Here is a 20,061-nt window from a genome sequence, read left to right on the forward strand (position 1 = left end):
TAATAACATGTATCATTTATCATAGGTATCCTTGAGAAAAACATTTCAAAATGTTGCCAACAACATGAGTACAGTCTTTAACAACATGTATCATTTATCATAGGTATCCTTGAGAAAAACATTTCAATCAGTCCGAAATCACTCACAAGTCAACCCAACCTAAGTTAACGAGGTACACCTAGGTAGAACGTCCTAGATTCGTGATCCAAGATTGTATACTGTATTTGTATTGACTGCGAATGTAATTGATTCAACTGTTTAATCCATTCACCATATCAGAGGGATAATGAACACAACTCTACTATTACTGTCGTCTCTTTTAGTGTTCATCCTCTCCATTTTTCTCCTCCAACCTCTTTCCAGTAAGTCCCCCTTCTTCATTTCGTTCCATTCTTTAACACTTCGAATAGTGTCATACTCCGTTCTCTTTTAATCGCAACGTAAAAATCATACAAACAATACTTGTATTATGTAATGACATTATTGCAATTTAAAGAGAATGAAGAAATTATTATATTTTACTATAAAATTCAAATTAAATTGGTATTATGTTAACTTTTTTTTCAGAGTGGTCGAAATTGAAAGAAGCAGAAGTTGCAGATTTGTTGGTGACAAATGCATTCATATACACCAGTGATCCTTCTCTTCCCTTTGCTAATTCCATGGCCATTAAAAATGGTCGATTTTTGGGTGTTGGCAATTATTCATCTCTTCAGGTTTTTTTGTAATTAAAGATTATAGTTTTTTTTCAATAAATGAATTTCATAGTTTTATAGTTTGAATTTAGTTAATTTTGTTGCTGTATTGAAGGAATTTGAAGGAAGTACAACGGAGAAATTGAATTTGGAGGGAAAATTTGTGGTTCCTGGATTTATAGATTCCCATTTGCACTTGCTTTATGGTGGACTACAGGTTTGTCCGAAAAGCGAAACTCTTGTGGACTCGTCTTTACAGTAAAGGCAGTGATGTAGACGAAATTTGATGGTTTCATGGTTTTAAATTAGTTATTGGTTTGGGTGATGTCTCGGGTTATTGCATGTAATACTCGTTTGAGATTAAAAAAAGTTATTTACTACTTCACTCAATTGAATTTAAGCAAGGACAAAAGGGTTTGATCACTTTGGTGTGTGATAATAGTAGGATTGATGATGGGTTACAAAAGTAATGAGAGAGCGAATTTGACTAAAAAGTATTAAATGAGATTGAGGTAGACTTTTCCAATATTTACACAATGATATTAACAGTCCTGTATGTATATATAGTCTTGGTGACTAAAGTTTACTTTACTGTATTATTTATTGCAAGTGTTATAAAAGTAGGAAACTTTTATAAAATATGTTTTTAAGAAAAGTAGATTATGATAATAGTACTCTTAATATCTTGTAAAACAGCTAAAAGGTAGATTTTAGTATGTTAGAAAATATTATCAATACATTGCTATTTTGGTAGGATGCAAAAGTGAAGCTGTTTGAACTCTTAATATCTTGAACACTGATTACTGCTAACCTGTTAACTATATATTTGAAATGCTTTTGGTTGTCAATGAAATTCGATATCTTTTATCTCATGTTAAGCAGATGACTCAAGTGGAACTCCATGGTGTCAGTACGAAACAGGAGTTTGTTATGAAGATTGAAGCCGCTGTTAAAAGTATGTAAGCTTTAAAGAGCTTGATATTATAAAATGGTTGGAACAGTTAAGTATTACAAATTGCTGAATGAAAAATATTTTTGGGTATCCCATGCATCATAAACTGGCTTTGCTTTGGATTTAAGAGATTATAAAAACTTAAAGAGATTATATTTGTGGATAATTAAACTATAAGAGAAAAAGGATAGGGATTATTAGCACAGTCAGTTTGAATTCACTTGAATGGAAAGTTGTATTGTGAAATAAAGAACGGGTAAATTGTAGTCGTAACCAACTACGCCTTTGCTCTTCCATTTTTGAGGGCTATGTTTTTGCAAATTATAGATGCTTGGACCAAAAAATGATATCTATATGATGGGAAACTGTACTAGCTAACATCATATCTGGATCAAAAGTAACAAGAGCAATTCTATCTTGATAGTACCCAATAAAACAGATCCTGTTAGTGAGCAGCTGTAGCCCATGAAGGCAAGAATACTGGCACAAGAACAATCTATTGCGACTCTACAACCTGTTGCTTCTAATCTTCTTTTATGCACTGCATAAAGATGCTCCAAAACAAAATAAATAAGATCTCATGAATATAAGTCCATATTTCAGCTGCTGGTGGAAGAGAAAAGCTCTCATTTATGAATTTTCCAGCTTTAGATTTATCTACCTGCTATAGGAACTGCCGACATTTTTCTTCTTTCAGTGACCATAAGTAAACTTTTTTTATAGACCAAAGTCATAGCTGGCTATATAGTCTACTGGGTCTAGTTTAGTTTGTCTGTAGTAGGTGCACCATTCAGATAATCTTGTTATTCCTTTGATTCCAGTTGTTTGTTCAATGTGAACAATTCTACATCAGATTTAGAGTCTGAGCATGATAAAATCTCTTGAGATCTTGTGAGACCCTTTCTTGTGTGTAAACATTCATGTTGAGAGAAGTACACAGTCACTCTCAAAGGCAGCAGTGGTTAAATAGGCTTGGATTTTGGTCGTTGAGACTAGGGAGGCTAATGGTAGTATGTGGGTTCTACTTTAAATGGCAGATTTGATAGTTGGATATCCTGATTCCCTTAAGAGCATATTTTGAACCCATGTCACTGGTTACATCTTAGGATTAAAAAAGAACTAGACTTTTATGTATTTTGGAAGATGCCCCTTCTTTTTGTTCTCTTTCTTCTCAGTTAATATAATTTTTTTTTTTTTTTTTTTTTTTTGTCTTAAAAAAACATTGCAGGTAAGAAGGAAGGTGTTTGGATTTTGGGTGGTGGATGGAACAATGACCTTTGGGGAGGAGAACTGCCAATGGCAAATTGGATTGATGATATAAGTCCTCAAAATCCTGTAAAGTCAAAACTTCAAATTTGACATGATTTTTGCAGCTTGATACTTTGAAGCATCTTAAATGCTTATGCTACACTATCTTGCAGGTTTGGCTATCACGGATGGATGGTCATATGGGTTTGGCTAATTCACTGGCAATCAAGATGGCTGGAATCACTCGAGAAACCAAAGATCCACCTGGGGGCACATTAATCAGAACTGCAGATGGAGGTAAATATCAGTTATATCACTTGTATATGTCGATGCATCTTTTCCCAGAGAATAGCCGCCCGAGGGAGGGCGGGGAGGGGGGGGGGGGGGGAGTACCTCTATGTATGCAAATATAAGCTTCAGAAGTTCTTTGGTGTCTTTTCATGGTATATTGTGGTGTTCAATATTATTCTAAATACTGAGTAATGGTGACTATTTTATACAGTGATATATGCACTTATTCCCTTGTCTCATTCTTCTATTAGAGCCTACTGGATTGCTGATAGATGCTGCAAGACAGCTTATTCTTCCAAGTGTCCCAGAACCCACCATTGATGAAAGGAGGGAAGCATTATTAAAGGCCAGCTATTATGCTTTGACCAAAGGTGTAACAACAGTGGTTGATATGGGAAGATATGTTCCTGGTTCTTCATCAGATTTACCATGGCAAGATTTTACAGGTTATTAAGTACACAAATTATGCTTATATGTGCTCTATTTCCAAAAGTTTTTTCCTTTTGTAATGTAGTTATATTGTTTTCTCTGTCTTGAGATATTTCTTGGTTATTTACATGCTATTCTCATATTGTATCCGTTTTCTGTATGCTATTTGAATAATCGTTTTGATATCATCTGCACAAATTGTGTTTCCTCTGGACAGAGCTTTTAGTCCAATGGCCAAGTGATTAGTTAAAATCCCTACAAGAGGAATGCAGTTCATGGAATTCTTTTTTTAGTTTGATAATTTACTTGTTGAACTGACCATATGTTAGTTATTATAGCAATCAAATAATTTTTTAACTTTTTTTTTTTCTTTCTGAATGTTTAAATTGAATTTTCCCCTTCATAAGGTTTGGCAGATGTCTACAACTGGGCAAATGCTTCTGGAAATATGATGATCAGAGTTTGTCTGTTTTTCCCCCTTGATACCTGGTCACGTGTATCTGTATGTACTACTGTACTATTATTAAGTTAATTTATTTGGTTTTTTCTTATTTTTTTTCTGAAGGTATCCAGTCAATCTATGTTTTAATTTACTATGGGCTTACATATACTGCTTAATCAGGATCTTGTGCAGAAGTCAGGTCGTATGGTTAGCAAGTGGCTTTACCTTGGTGGTGTCAAGGCTTTCTTAGATGGATCGTTGGGGTCTAACAGTGCCCTCTTTTATGAGGTTAGCATGCACGAGCTAATATCTACTCCATGGTTATTTATTTAGATTGGTCATTTTGATGTTAATGAATGCTTATGTACCAGATTTTGTCAATTCTTGTAATGCTTGGAATGAAAGTTGTAATTATGATGAACTAACTGTGCACTCTTGATTTTCCTATTCAGCCATATGCTGATGATCCTGAGAGTTCAGGCTTTCAAGTGATGGACCTTGACGATCTGCTCAACATGACTGCACTTTCTGACAAATCTGGGCTGCAGGTGGTCCCTTGACACTACATCTATTTTACTCAATAGTATCTCTCAAGCTGTCAGGATAGGATAAAATTCTATAAGCGCTTTTCATGACTATACCAGGTCGCCATTCATGCTATTGGCGATAAGGCGAACGACTTAATCTTGGATGTGTATGACTCAGTTGCTTCTGAGAATGGAGAAAGGGACCGAAGATTTAGGGTAAGTAAATTTTCGTTGTTATCAGCTAAGTGGCCTGCAATTATGATGAGACCACCGTACATTGTTGCATGTTTAAATCTTATTTATTACTGTCACAAGTTCGTGGTCATGTTATTTTAGATTGAACATGCTCAGCATTTGGCACCTGGTTCAGCGGCTCGATTTGGTAAACAAGAAGTAGTTGCTTCAGTACAGGTTTGATTGGGACATTGTTCTTTGCATTTTCTCATATACTACTTTTTGATTGGCTTTACTACATGCATGATGTTTCATCTCTTGTGATACCACTTCAAGAGAAGACAATTTGTTCACCAATGATGTAAATGTTTTGCATCACATCAATGTTAAAAGATTGTTCAGAAATTCTGAAATTTCTGTTAAATTTTGGCAGCCTGTGCACCTTCTTGATGATGCTATTTCTGTAGAAAGAAAATTGGGGAAGCAACGGGCTGAACATGGATCTTATCTCTTTCATTCACTTCTAACAAGTCACTCACTGCTAGCTTTTGGATCTGATTGGCCTGTGCGAACTAAACTTCTTGCCATTACTATCTTTTGTTTTGTTTTTTTTTTTTTTTTGCACGTTTCCAACTTCTAATATCTGTATTTTCCTGACAATGTATTAGGTTGCAGACATTGATTCCTTGAACAACATTAGGACAGCAGTAAAAAGGATTCCACCAATGTGGGAAACATCATGGATTCCATCTGAATCCCTCTCACTCAATGATGCACTTGATGCGTAAGGCTCATCTTTTGTCTTGACATTTCTGTAGATCCCCTATGATTGATGTTTCCAGTGAGAGGTTTTTTAAGTTTGTCATATCTGAATACTAAAATCATTCAAGAATCATTCTGTAGACCTGCTTACGGAAAACCTCATAGAGTTTCTTCTGTTAGTGACTCCAGAAACACTATTAAAGTATTAGGGTTATAGTATGTCAGCTTTGCTTGGCTTGTCACTCTCTTACCTTGAAGTCCCAGTGTCCCACATTCAATTTCCCGGCAAGGTTATATAATGAGGCTTTCTCTTGCCTTATTCCTCTCACAATCATATATTCGTATTGCAGGGGCGTAGTCAACATACTAGACGACCTGATATAGGCTTAGCCTAGGAGGAATGAATGTCTTTCGGTGTGAATGGTCACTCCACACACACACGGCACACACACAAAACTTATGGTGTGTTCTCATTATTATTAAGTTTGTCATCTACACGTGTAAAATTAAACAGGGGTAGAGGAAGTGTATATTCTAGATGTAGCTCATGTCATGTTATGCAGTTACGAGTATAATCATTAGTAATTTGTATTAGAAAGGAATTTACTGAAATAGAAACTTGCCTGTTAAGTATAGTAACAATAAGTAAATAAACATTATTTTTCCTACAATTAGCTAACTAATCGCATATAATTCTATGATGTCATTATAGAAAATTGTTAGCTTCTTAAAATCTACCAAAGGAAATTTTGGCAAGAGAAGGGAGTCTATACTACATGTACAAGTCTCTATGAGATTTTGGTCTTAATCCTTCACTCCAGCTTGTGCTTGTGCATTTTATTTTCATAAACCAATAAAAACAACTCTTAAACATCGCAAAATTTTCTTCATGCAGGCACACGATTTCAGCAGCTCGTGCGTGTTTTCTTGACAAAGAAATAGGGTCAATATCTCCAGGAAAATGGGCAGATTTTGTTGTATTGTCCACAAACTCATGGGAGAAATTTATAGCTGAAGCATTTACTTCTGTAGAGGCTACATATGTTGGTGGAATTCAAGCCTATTCTTCAAAGAATGTTGTGTGATTATATTTTTGACATGTCTGGTAAAATAAATAATTCTATTGAGTATATTTCTATTTTAGTGTTTATGATTACTTTTGTTGGGTTGGAGTGCAAGTGGAAGCAAAATGATAGAAAAAAAATAAGTATATGGCAATTGACAATTTTTCTATAGCTCGCTCCTACCTGCCTTCACTTGATGGTGAGCTATAGCTCGCTGCTACTTCGATGCTTATTGAAGCCCCATGACCTATCACTTTTATATGCATCAATGGCTACTCGTTGAGTCTTGGTTCTTGGGTCGATTGGTCATCTTTGTCAAGTGGTCTTGCCAGATCATCGCCCATCATCCAATAATAATGTAGCTTATCTTTGATTATTTTATTTTTCTATTATCTTTTGTAATTTCCTTAGCTTAGAATTTAGGGAGCTATGAATACTCTAGGAGACTTATTTTCTCCTTATGTCTTTTATTATTATTTTTGTTCGTTTTTGTTTTCCTTTAGTCATAGGTTCTCATGGGTAATTCCATGGATTCTTCCATAAATTGCTCTTGAGCTTCTTACATTAATTCATAGAGGTATTTTATTTCTTTTTTTTTTTTTTTTAATTATGCTTTCGTAATTAGATTTAATTTTAATTTTTATTCCTCTTATCGCATGTTTAAATGTAAGCTGGTAAGTCTTATTTGTGTTGTTCGCACTCGTTATAATAGCTTAATGGTAAATGTCGTTAATGACCTTAGTTGGTGTTGTGTAAGGGCTTCTTATGCCTATAGTAACTTATGTTACTTTACATAAGTAAACTTTGCTTGTTGTAAACTTTGTTTAATTAATGTGATTTAAGTCGTTTTCAAAATAAATAAAAAAATCCAACAAAACTTGCAAATAATTGATAAAGTTTTGCTGTGTGAAAATAGTATTTAAGAAATGGAAAGACGAAGGAAAACTAATACTAGTACTTTTTAAGACGCGTTATTTTAAATTCTTAGAAGACCCATCCTGCCCTATAATTGAATGATCGTATTAAGACTCGTCCCATTTATTTATTAGACCGATCTAACCCATTAATATCTGTGCCGGGTCAAGGCTTTTACGGGCTTCAATGCCTCCAACCCTGCCTCTCTCTCAGTTATCTATTTAAGCTCACTTAAGAGCACTATCAACAATGAGCAAAAATTAATTTTGTCATTCTCCCTTCCAACTCATGAGCATTTTTGTGATCATATTTTTATCCCACCAATGATAATTTTTTTTTTTTTCATCATTCTCTTTGTTCTAAATTTTCTCTCTTACTTTTACTAATACCATCTTATATTTCTCTCTACTATATTATTTTTAATTCTTTTTTTTTACTTAATTTGTGGAACCTACCTGGTTACTATTCATCTTTAAAAATGCTGATCCCATGAGCAATTTTCTTTGAGCATTTTTTAATTGCTCGTTGATGTAAGTCATTTTTGTTTTAATTTCACCCAAAGTTTTGCCCATGAGCATTTTTTTGCGGAATGCTCTAACGTTCTCCAATGAAGCGCATTTCACGTTCTCAGTTGAATCGCACGGCGCCTTCTAATACTTGTATCCTCCATGGAAGAAGAAGAAGATTATAGGGTAAGAAGTTGTTTGTTTTTGTTATCATCTATAGGGTAAGAAGTTTGTTTTTGTTATCATCAACAATTTCACAATCCAGGGTTTATCTTTGATCTAATCTAATTTAATTGTCAGTGCATTAAGTGTAGGGTTCTAAAATCTCAACTATTGGTTCTAAACTCTAAGATTATGAAACATCATAACCAAAAGAAAAGAAAATTATGAGCCTAATTTGATTATTGAATCAAAATATCCCTAAAATTATGTATTTTTCGAGATAATTGAATCATATTTGGTTGCTAATATATTGCCCAACCCTTTAATCTTACGATTGAACAATTTGAACTATGAAATTAGAAGTGTAATGAAGTTGTAAAATTTATAATTAATAATTTTCATTTATTTCAAAGAAAGATTTGACCTTTATATTAGAAGTGTAATGAAGTAGTAAAATTTGATGAATGGGTCTTGTGAGAACAGGAATATTATATGAGTATTTTCATTGAGGAATATTCTATAATTATTAATTTTCATTTATTTTAAAGAAAGATTTGACCTTTCCTGATAGCCAACCGTGAGTTGGTGCAGAAATATTCTCCAGTTAAGGTTTTCCAGTTGATCTGCCAGCATTCTGCTGCTGCTTGTGCTACTGCACTGCTTGAATCTGGACTCGATGTGGATATAAATTTGCAATTATATTATGGCATGACTTAGGTTCTTTTAGATCATGGAGCTGACGCTGATCTTTCTTTTAGTGGTTTTGGAACCCCACTTTGGAATGCGGTAGATGCATTCAGGTGCGTGCCTCATTCCCAAACCTTCCTGTTTCATGGTTTTTTATTTGACTTTTAGGAGGTTTACTCTTGGGTTTGTGTTTTCAATGTCACAGTAAGCATAAATATTTTGAACAAGGTTGCACTGATGAAAAATCCATCCCCAAGCTTTTCTACTTTTTCTGCTTACCAGAATTGGTGATCATCTACTTTTATTGTTCTTTCCAGTCTTTTACTTACCACTCTTGAAAATAAAGTTCCTGCTTTGACTTAGTCCTATGCTTGGCAGAAAGAACCCATTGATACTATCAGACTGCTGGCGTCACAATCATAAAGTCAAGTATCTTTGCATTGCTTTGATAAATCGTGGTTCTGCCCAAAAATATGCTGTATTATTGTTTGTTGCTTGGGATAAGCTCATGGTCTCGTCTGCTGAGGGGGACCTAGAGACTACCCCAGTTGGGCAACACATATGTCGGGGGTTAAGAAATGCATCATACCTGCATGAGATATGTTATGGCACTCGCGTAATTTGCGATAAGTTCCAATTGTAAATGGAAATGGAGAGGGTGGTGAAGAATTTGACGATAGCATGGTATGTGGTCAAAACTATGTTGATGACTAAAGGTGTCATTGAGCGCTATTGTTACTCAAGGGTTGAGGTACACCTTCTCAGTATTTCGTATTTATCTTCTTTATATCTTCTTTCTTTTACATCCTTGATTTTACTTTTGTTTGGTTTGCAAACTTAACTAATTACCCTTAAGCCTAAAGCACATTGTTGTTTTTTATGTTTAAAGCCTCCTTCAATCATTTGCTATAAGCTACTTGATGTTATATTGTTTTGAGGTTGTTTTCAGTGCTATGTGTGGTTTTAAGCAGTGGTAGTTTCTGCGGGTTTTAGTGGTTGCAATGGTGATTGATGGCAGCAAGGGTGGTGGTTTGCTGGTGGGGTTGATGGGAGTGGAGAAGGGGGTGGCAGCATAGGTGAAGGTAAGCGTAAGGGTTTGCTGGTCAGGTTGGTGAAGGTGGTGGCTGTTGGAAGAATAGTTTGGTGGTGGTTGTTGGTGTTAGTAATTACTTAGATCTTAGTAAGTTAGATTTAGTTTGGTTTTTTAGTAAGTTAGATTATTATCACTAACCTATGTTTATGTTTAAAGGTAGGGGTATAGCAGGTTTTTCTTAGGCCTAATCTTAACATATGAGGAAATCAAACATTTGTTGCAAATAATTGTAAATCTCCAAAATTTCATTTGTTGCAAAAAAAAAAAAAAAAAAAAAAAAAAAAAAAAAAAAAGGAGGAAGTAGTAATGTAGTATACTATCAGTCATATGAGGAATCACCATGATTAATATGCCACCACCAATCATCTAAGGTGCCACCATTAGTATATGCCTCCTTATTGTATGGCATATTAGCAAGTTAGGAACTAGTATATATGAGAAGAGATGAACACATGATTAGGGAGGGAAGTTTGATTAAGATATGTAATTCGGGAAAATTTCTGACCGGTGGCTTGAGTTTTCATACTTCCTCCGATTTTTTAGTTGTGGCACATTAATTAAAAAGCTCACACATTTTTGTCAAAGTATCACAACAACAACAACAACAACAAAGAAAAAAAAAACCGAGGAAGTATAATTATATGACGTATGATAAAATATTTAGTGAATACAATAGCGGTAAACAGAGTTTTTTAATGACATTTAAATCCAAGATAAATATTTAGCAGAGAACCCTTGCTATTATTAAAATTGTTAAGTAAGTGCTAAAGCCAAGTAGTTATAAAAACCAATGTAAAAGCCTACTTGACTAAAAAAAGAGCCAACATATACTGTAAATTTGTGTGAAAAAAAGAATTAAAAGAGTTGAGAAGATCTATCATGTGGCCGAAGGAAAAGAAAAATGAGATTGAAAAGGAAATTGTGGCTAACAACTCAATTTAAAAAAAAAAAAATAAGAGGAAAACAGTACAAGCTGTCAACCACACTACTAGCCTACTAGGCATCATAGGAAATTTTTATGTTTTTAAAAGTCACGTGAATAGAAAGAGTAGTAAGAGAGAGAGAAACAAGAAATGGTAAAGCATTCCTTTCTTCTTTCATAACTATGGCATAGAATTTCGTAGGTCTAGGGTTCGTACCGAATCCAACACACGAATTTCGTGGGTGTCCGAATCCGTGTCGTGTTGTGTGACTGACACAAGTTTGGTGGTCTTTTAGCCAAGTCCGAGTAACATAGCAAACTTAGTATCTTATCAAAGATGTTACAACAACAATGCCTTAATCCCAATATATATTAGGGTCATACACACATTATCGCATGAGTCATATACATAGATCCTTTCTCCATTCTTCTTTGACATTTACCGCTTTCAACCACCCTCATCCAAACTTGCTTTTGTCTTCTTCTATTTCTCACCTTCTTCTCTCTTTGCCACTCTTCAAGCCTCCTTATCGATGTGGTACTTGGTCTCCGTTTTACATGATCAAGTCTTCTTAAATGATACACCCTCATCTTATAATTTTGCTTTTAATCGAAGATTTTACATGAAAAATTTATAATATTATTAAATCTCAAAAAAGAAAAGATGTTGACGACATGTCACTCTTATGTCACAATGAGATTTATGACTAGGCACCACATGTATAATTACATGGATAATACCTTTAACGTCTACATGGATAAGTATCAAATGTCTACCTGTAATGTGGAAGCCATTCACCGTCTCTTACCTTTATTTCTGTTTTGTTTTTCTCCCTTTTTCCCTTTGCATTTTTTTATTTTTTATTTTTATTGACATTTATTTTCCATCTCTTTCCAGAGTGTACCGATGTATGAGCTGCCATTTCACATTACATATGATCTTTTGAATGTCTTGAAGCCCAGTGGTGCCAACATACTGTGGTAAAGAGAGTTTGATGCTATATTACATATGCACTAACATTTGTTTGAGCAATCTGTTTTTTACTCCTATTTGGTTGTCTGAGTAGTTTGTTTGTGCTAGTGTAACCCTTAATTTTGGCAAAAATGGTCACAGGAATATCTTGTCATTGAAAGATACATGACAAAGTTTGTGTAGTCTATACATACAATTTGCATTCTCCCCTTTTAACTGAAGTGCTAGCATAGGAATTGAGAAGTACTTCTGAAATTATGCCCAATAATTTGAGTAGGTTATGGCATGATGAAATCCTTGAGTTGACAAGCAATTTCATTAGAGATATAAAATGAACAGAACATTGTCGAATAATTGCAGTGCAGTTAAATCTTGAGAGCTGGTGTATGAGCGGATAATTTGAGTTTTGGGTTCTGGATCATCTCACCCAAACTTGAAATGTATCTGTAGTTACCTGACACAGACTCGCTGCCCTGATTCAGTTATCAATTTCAATGACTTAATGACTTATAGTATACTGTTTGATTGTTAAAAGACTCAACTGGATGGCTGAAACTCTTGGATATGACCTGAATCAAATTTGATCAAAGTGACTTTGTTTTCCATACTTTGAGGAGTGGGCATAACCATATTACATTTTGATTATGGCCATTTTCATTTATTTTATTTTATTTCATTTCAATTTTTTTTTTTTAATTATTGTGATAGCCTTGTGTCACTTCCCTACCTTTTATAGTTTGAAATAACTCTTACGAATAGTGTTTGGACAATTATATCCTCTAAACTTATTTGCCCTAATTAATGTTAATCACCTCCTTTTTGACCTCTTAAAAATCGTGTACGGACATTTGTACCTGTAAAAATATTTGCTTACATATTTTCTCTCATTAATGCTACCATAAACTAAAGTTGTGGCATAAGACCAATGCAAAAGAGCTCCATGGACATGGCTAATTATAGTGCACTTGTTAACTGCCCTATTTTGCCCAAAAGGATGATATTGACATACGAGGGGCTTGCTCAATCATATAGAAGTAAATGAACGTAGTAGCCTTAGTTTGAATCATGAAGATAATAGCATTTGATTGATCGAGCCTTGTATTTTAGTATTTGGTAGTTTGGTGTGTGTCGATATATATGGGGATTATAATATGGGAAAAGTATAATTGCTAATTACTTTCGTTTCATATTTATTGCATGACAATGTATAGTGAAAGGTTAATATGGAGTTTTGAGTGGTCGATTTGATGTGTTGCTAATTAGAAGAGATCAACTGTTCAGAATTAGTTTGCAATTTTATTCTTTTGTTTATTTTATGACTGAGTTGTTTAGCATCTCCTTTTTTTCATTTTTATTTTAAATGGAAGCATCTCCTTGTAGTTAATTTTGTTAAATTCTGATAGAAGCATCTCGGTATAATTTACATCTTAATATATTACTTATTTCGATTGATGAAGTTTGCTGCCCAAGATTTCCTCAAAAAAAAAAAAAAAAAAAAAAGTTTGCTGCCCAAGCTCACGTCAGAGGCTAAAGGTATGTAGTTTTGATGACAATTGAACTAAGATTTTTATAGAATAATACTCTGTTGAGTTTTGTCAAGTGGTAGAAGGGCTTTTCATGTCATACAGTGCTGCCAGAGCAAAAATATCATGTGGAGCCACGCGATTTGGTCCAATATTATGTTCTTTCATTGAGGTAAATATTCCAACTTTTTACTAAAATTAGCTAAAACGTGTTGACTCACTTTGACTAAACTTTGACCGCATTGCAATATTTGATAGTGATTTCAAAAAAGTAACTCAACTGTTTTTGGTTATTTTCGTTTCTTGAATTTTTCTTGCAAAGCATGTTATACACTTGTTATTCTTGTTGGTTTTACTCGTGGTTATCTAAATGGCATCTTTTCGGGATGCTTTTGAATAGCTTTGCTAGTTTTTCAAATTTAATGCGTGGAAGTTTAGTGCAAACTACTTCACTACAATCATTAAATTTACATTATAGTTTTGTATGTATTGTATGTTGATGCTGCATTAATTAATTATTTGTTGCAGAAGCCTGTGATAGGTACTTCCGGGTCTCCGTCCTTGTTACATTTTCAATATCGTACACTTCACATCCTTACTCCTATGGAGAATCATCTATGGGGAACCCCACAAGTGAAGCCATCATCGCACAATGTTTTAGCGCTAGCAAAAGTATGTGCTCCTCTTATGTGGTTTGCTAAGAGGAGTATCAAGTAGGTACAATACGAATGTCCGAAAAAGTTTACAAGGCCATGGATGTTCTTGGAGCCCTTATCTTACTTATCTAGCTTCAGTCTTAATAATAACCAACAACATTTTAATAGCCTTGCCTATATTTGGTTATAATCTATTTGGAGTAGTTTCATTGTGTTCCTTTGTAATGCAATCTGACGATGTTTAACAATCATTCTACCCATAATGGCTTGGGGTCCTACTTGTGTTAAATCAATTTAGGATTCCTTTGAAAGGTTATGGTTTTTTAACACATGAAGTAATGCTGTAATTATTAGTTTAACTTGTGAATTATTTGCTGTAATTATTAGTTTAATTATTAACCAAGTACATTTTTAATAATTAGTTAATGATAGACATTTTTTAGCAAGTGTTTGTATTCTTTGTATTGATGTTCAAAGTAATTCACACTAATTACAAGATTAGTGTAATGTGCTAAAATCTGAGGGCGCAATATGGTTATTAGGGGTGTCCATTCGGTTTTCGGTTTGGATTTAGGCCAAATCCAATCCGATCCGAATTATAATTTGGTTTTTCAATTTTTCAATCCGATCCGATCCGAATTACTCTTCTAATCCAATCCGAATTAAAACTCGGTTGTTTTGGATCCGATCCGAAAATCCGAATTAAAATACGTTGATTTATAATGTCTAATAAACTAGTACAATAATATAAAATGGTAGTCATGATTAACATAAATTGTTCAACATCAAGTCTAATTAAATTGTTCAAAATATATAGTACAACTAAAAGGCAACACTAAGAGTTCATTACAAGTTTACAACAATTAAGTAGCAGCATTTTTGTTCAAAATAAGTAGCAGCAACTTTTTGTTCAAGACTTCAGCAACTTCCAATAGAAGGCAGTAGGAGGCATCAACTTAAAATAGTAGGCAACATCAACTTATAAAGAGAGCAGGCAGCAGCAACCTAAGAAGAAAGCAGCAAACAGAACAAAAGGCAGGCCACCAGCATTCTTTAATCAAGGCAGAAGCTTAGTCGTCTAAAATCTCAACTGTTTCAGGCTCAGCAATGGATATTTTGCATAAATCTTGATATTAAAGGCCCAATTATAAACCACTGCAGTCCATATTATACATGTTGATATCTAAATTTCGGTTTCCGGTTTTAATTGGATCCGAATCCAATTCGATCCGAATTTTAAAAAAATCTCAATCCGATCCGATTTAAAGTTCGGATCCGATCCGAATTGATAATTCAGTTTGAATTGGATTGGATTTCGGTTTTTATTCGAATTATGGACACCCCTAATGGTTATCTGCAACTTTGGAATATTTTATATCTCACAAATAATACTCTAAAGTTGCAAATAACTATTAATGGAGGTAGGTGTTTATATTTCGAGAAAAATAGTCATATCCATTTCATTAAGCGTGCAACGTATTGAGGATTTGACATACTTGACTAAGGCCTTGTTTAGTTTGTCTTATATTTGCTAATCTGATCTGATTTGGTCTGATCTGATATAATCTGATCTGGTCTGATCTGAACTTATATTTTCTAATCTGATCTGAACTTATATTTTTTGATCTGATCTGAACTTATTTTTTTCTGATCTGATCTGATCTGTTATTTTTTCTGATCTAATCTGATGTGAACTTATTTTTTCTGTTGTGAACTTATTTTAATTATTTCAATATTCTACTTTTAATTTTAATCAATATTAATGTTTTACTTTGGTGGTGGGGCAAGTTCTGCAGTTGATTATGGAGGAAGGACCTCGTTCTGGGTTATGTCTTAATGTGGAAAAAACTGAAGTTTTCTGGCCTATAGAAGACCCTCGAAGCAGGCTGGTGGGTGTCTTTCCACCTAATATTGCTCGACCTTTGCGTGGTGTTAGGTTGCTTGGAGGTCCCGCTAGTTCCGATTCTGGTTTTAGTGGTGAGCTTGTGATGCAGAGGGTGACCAAGACCATTGCCCTTATGGATAAGGTCGCTATGCTCGATGATCCTCAGTGTGAGCTGTTGTTACTTAGGGCATGTACTGGAGTTTCAAAACTCTACTTTGCATTGCGTACTTGTCCTCCTAGTACTTTTGAGGTGGCTCAGCGCACTTTTAATGTAGCTCTTCGATCTTCCATGGAGCGTATTGTTACTGCTTCGGGGCCGGGGTTTGGTGATTGGCAGTGGCGACTTGCCACCTTACCATTTGCGTTTGGAGGGCTTCGTGTTTATTCTGCAGGTGATGTTCGTCACTATGCTTTTCTTGCTTCTCGGTTACAGTCTGCTGGGTTGCAGACACAACTTCTTCGGCATGCTGGCATTGTTGGTCTTGGACGAGCCTTTGAGGATGCGTTGAGTCTGTTTAATGGAACAGTGGAGTCTGACATTTTGAGTAATCCTAGTGAGGTCGCTGCCCCTAAACTCATGAAGAAATTGGCAGATATATATTTCACAAAGGTTACCGCTTCTGCAGAATCTGCTTATTCTTTAACTCCTCGACAATCAGCATTATGGAAATCACAGCAAGGTGATCACACCTCTGATTGGCTTCGGGCGGTTCCTATTTCAGGGTTGGGTCAGACGATGAACGCCAAGACTTATCGCTGTGTGTTGTCCTATCGGTTGGGTGTACCATTGTTCTCTATCTCGACGTTGTGCTCTGCTTGTTCGAGGGTTTTTGCTGGAGATATTTTTGGTGATCACGCAGTGTCTTGTGCTGGTATTGTGGGTATTAAACATCGGCATAATGTTGTTCGGGATACCCTTGTTGATGTTTGCTTTCGTTCTGGGATTTCAGGGAGAAAAGAGGTTGACATTGGGTTGGCCGGAGGGAACGACGAGGCCCTCAGACCCGCGGATGTGTTACTTTATTCATGGGATCGTGGTCGCGATGTCTGTGTTGATTTGACAGGGTCTTCTCCTTTGACACAGTCAGGGCTATCTGACTTCATTCCTAGGCGGGTTGTGGCTGATGCAGCTCATCGGAAGCGGGTTAAGTATGAAGCTCGATGTCAGGCGATTGGATATGGTTTCATTCCCTTCTCCTTTTCTTCGCTTGGGGAATTAGAGAAAGAGGTTGTTGCGTTACTGAAGCGGATTCAAAGGTTCACGACGACGCAAGACATTGGGGCTCGTGCTGCAGCTCATATCTTCACTAGGGTAGGATTTGCAATAGCTAGAGGAGTGGGGGCCCAGATTGTATCTCGGCTTCCTACTAATTTATTGTAGGTTGTATGGCTTTTGTTTTTGAGATAATAATAATAATAGTAATAATAATAATAATAATAAAAACTTTCAAAAACCTCCCATTTAGGGCGATTAGGGTAGAGAACATCAACAGCTTCCACGTCAACGACTTTCACTTCATTTTCCTTCAACTTTCCGGCGGCCTTGGGTGGGTTTAGGTTAGGGGCAAGGTTCTTAGTTTGTGTGCAATCTACTCAGGCGAAATTCAATTCCTTTGAGCGCTATTTTCATGCAGTTTTTGGGTGATAATCCGATGGAATCGGGCTTCATTTGTGTAGTCTTGTAGGCGGTTATTCAGGTGGCTTTCAGGCAGCTTCTCCGGCGTAGGTTTAGGCAGGTTTTCCAAGCGTTTTTGGGGCTGTTTTCAGGCTTTTTTCAGGCGTATTCTGGTTGTTTTTTAAAGCATTTTTTAGGCATGATCTGCCCTGTTTTTAAGCGTGATTTTGGAGCTTCATTGCTGCAGTTTTTGGGGGATATTCTGCTGCATTTTCTGGTCGTTTTGGGTGCGAATTTCAGGCTACTATTGGGTCAGTTTTGCGGGTTGTTTTGGGGTGTTTTTGCTGTAGTTTTGGAGTGCAATTAGTGTTGTTTTGGGTGCAGTTTTGGTGTGGTTTTGGTGCTGTTTTTGGTGTGGTTTTGGTGCTGTTTTTGGTGCAGTTATAGTGTGCAATTGGTGCTATTTTGGTATGTAATTGGTGCTGTTTTGGGTGCAGTTTTGGGACGTTTGAGTTGTGTTGTATTGCGGTTCTCTTGTGGCAATTTGCGGTGGATGTTATGCCTCCTACAGTTCTCTTTCGTTGCCCGTTCGTGGGTCTTAATGGGTGTCAAGATGGTAGGGGTAATGGGCTCACTAAAACCTCTTTGATCACTCATCTTCGTGACCGTCATTGTTGTGTAAATGCGCGGGATATGACCCGACACTCTCTTACTTCGGATTTGGCTATTTCCTTGGAGGTTGAGGCGACCTCCCGTCGTATGGGCATTTGGCTTTATGGTGAGTGTTTCAAGACGCATACTCTTCGTACGAAGTGTCGACATGGTCCTGGTTCGGATGATTTTGTGGCCCCTCCTGACTTGGGAGATGGTGTTGTTCGGTTTGTTCTTTACGATTTTCCTAAACCGCAGGATCCTTTGGTGGTATCTCCTAGTGTGCCTCTTGAGCCTCATTTTTCTTTTGATGTTGCTCTTCTTGATAGTTTGCTATCTAAGAGGTTTCATTCGATGAAATCTATCCCTCCTAAGTGTCGCTTGGGTTTTTCTCAAGTTCTCAAAGGGGCCCTTAATAAGGTGATTGGCAAGCCTAATGACATCTCTTGTTGGGTTCAATTGCTTGTGTTGCCTCTCTATGTCCTTAAAACTTTTTCTCCGAGGAGTAGTCGAGAGCGTTCTTCGGGTGTCAGGCGACAGCAAGCGGCAGGAAGAGAGTATCACCGCTGCTATTCGTTCTTGGTGTGAGCCTGGTGGTTCTGTGCAGCTTGTGCGAGACACGTTCGCTGATGTGTCTCCACCTTTGTTGGATGCCGATGAGGACCATAATTTGTCCGAGCGTAATATTAAGCAGTGTAAGAGAAAGATTTCAGACGGACATTACACGGCTGCGGTTAGGGTTCTTTCGTCTTCTGGTCTTGCCCCTTACAATGATGCTACTCTTGCAGATTTGCAAGCTAAGCACCCTTCCTTTACGGCTCTTATCTTGCCGGATATTCCCGTTGATCAGCACCTTATTGCTACTCCTGCTGTTGTTTTGGATTAGATTAGGGGTTTTCCGCGAGGTACGTCTTGCGGTAGAGACGGCTTGCGTGCTCAACACCTTATGGATTGTTTGAGTGGTGTTGCAGTTGCTATTTCAGATGAGTTGGTGGACTCTATTACGTGGGTGGTTAATCTTTTTCTCGCTGGGAAATGTCCTGCTGAGTTGGGAAAATACATTGCTAGTTGTAGACACCCAATTATGTCTCCCCAAAAACCAAACTCAGTGATGAATACCTTTCACGTTATTTGATTATCGAACGAGGTGAAAGTGTGAAAAGTCTAGTGATGTGGTTGATTTTATTAAAATATCTCTGTTTCTGTTTTTGAAAATATTTCTTCTTATACTCTATTTATGAAAACGTCCATTACAGTTTAGTTTGGTCCATGATAAGGGTCCAATAATGGTGTAGTTGGATGGGGTTTGAAAAGACCTTTCCAACGATATATTATAAGCCCAATTCCGATGAATAATGAGGAAGTTATGGCCAAAATACTAAACTGGACCCAAAACGGATTTTACCTACGACCCAATAATCATGTGGAGGGTTCAAAGGTTTAATCCTATTCCTAAACTAATTAGGATTAATTAGAAACTTCCATAAGTTTCTAAAAGATGTTAATTATCCTTTTTGAAAAGATAAAATCAAAGAATTTGAAATTGAATAAAAACTTCCATTTTTTATAAAACTTTCCTTTTTTAAGTCCTAATTCTATTCGAATTTAAAGATGTTCAAAGATGATCAGATATTATTTTCGTTCCTCATAATTTTTATTAAAATCTTATATGGTTGGATAGAACTTGAAATTATCTTTCCAATGATATATTATAATATTAATTCCGAGCTATAACGAAAAAGATATTAAAGAAATACGAAACTCTATCCAAAACTGACACCGTCCCACTATTTCGGCCATATCTTTTAATCTACAAAAGATTTTAATCTGATTCCAATTAGGTTGGAAAGTAGACTTCAAGAGATTTTCAACGGCATATTATATGACTT

General features: G+C 35.9%; 2 protein-coding genes across 6 annotated transcripts; both read left to right on the top strand.

The window, feature by feature from the left end:
- Positions 1–282: 282 nt before the first annotated feature.
- LOC145584654 (protein LONG AFTER FAR-RED 3-like) lies at positions 283–7,287 on the top strand. Of its 2 annotated transcripts, none has more exons than XM_081641468.1 (15): positions 283–362; positions 568–716; positions 811–912; positions 1,578–1,650; positions 2,876–2,982; positions 3,069–3,192; positions 3,438–3,632; positions 4,023–4,117; positions 4,238–4,345; positions 4,510–4,605; positions 4,702–4,800; positions 4,921–4,995; positions 5,192–5,323; positions 5,427–5,542; positions 6,416–7,287. In XM_081641468.1, the coding sequence occupies exons 1-15, from the start codon at positions 287–289 to the stop codon at positions 6,603–6,605; spliced, it is 1,737 nt and encodes a 578-aa protein (XP_081497594.1). In that variant the 5' UTR covers positions 283–286; the 3' UTR covers positions 6,606–7,287. The 2 variants fall into 2 exon arrangements, with proteins under 2 accessions (XP_081497594.1, XP_081497595.1); XM_081641469.1 differs by having other exon boundaries at positions 4,032–4,117; positions 6,416–7,286.
- Positions 7,288–7,960: 673 nt separating this feature from the next.
- LOC145586067 (meiotic drive suppressor JIEYAO-like) lies at positions 7,961–14,348 on the top strand. 4 transcript variants are annotated; one of them, XM_081642786.1, is made up of 7 exons: positions 7,961–8,191; positions 8,885–8,967; positions 9,060–9,141; positions 9,233–9,605; positions 11,768–11,850; positions 13,300–13,537; positions 13,894–14,348. In XM_081642786.1, the coding sequence occupies exons 1-4, from the start codon at positions 8,168–8,170 to the stop codon at positions 9,275–9,277; spliced, it is 234 nt and encodes a 77-aa protein (XP_081498912.1). In that variant the 5' UTR covers positions 7,961–8,167; the 3' UTR covers positions 9,278–9,605; positions 11,768–11,850; positions 13,300–13,537; positions 13,894–14,348. The 4 variants fall into 4 exon arrangements, 1 of the variants encoding a protein (XP_081498912.1); XR_014100788.1 differs by having other exon boundaries at positions 7,962–8,191; positions 8,759–8,967; XR_014100789.1 differs by having other exon boundaries at positions 7,964–8,191; positions 8,895–8,967.
- The last annotated feature ends 5,713 nt before the right edge of the window (positions 14,349–20,061 follow it).

This window comes from Chenopodium album, chromosome 16 (genome assembly GCF_948465745.1).
Source record: "Chenopodium album chromosome 16, dcCheAlbu1.1, whole genome shotgun sequence".
NCBI lineage: Eukaryota > Viridiplantae > Streptophyta > Magnoliopsida > Caryophyllales > Amaranthaceae > Chenopodium > Chenopodium album.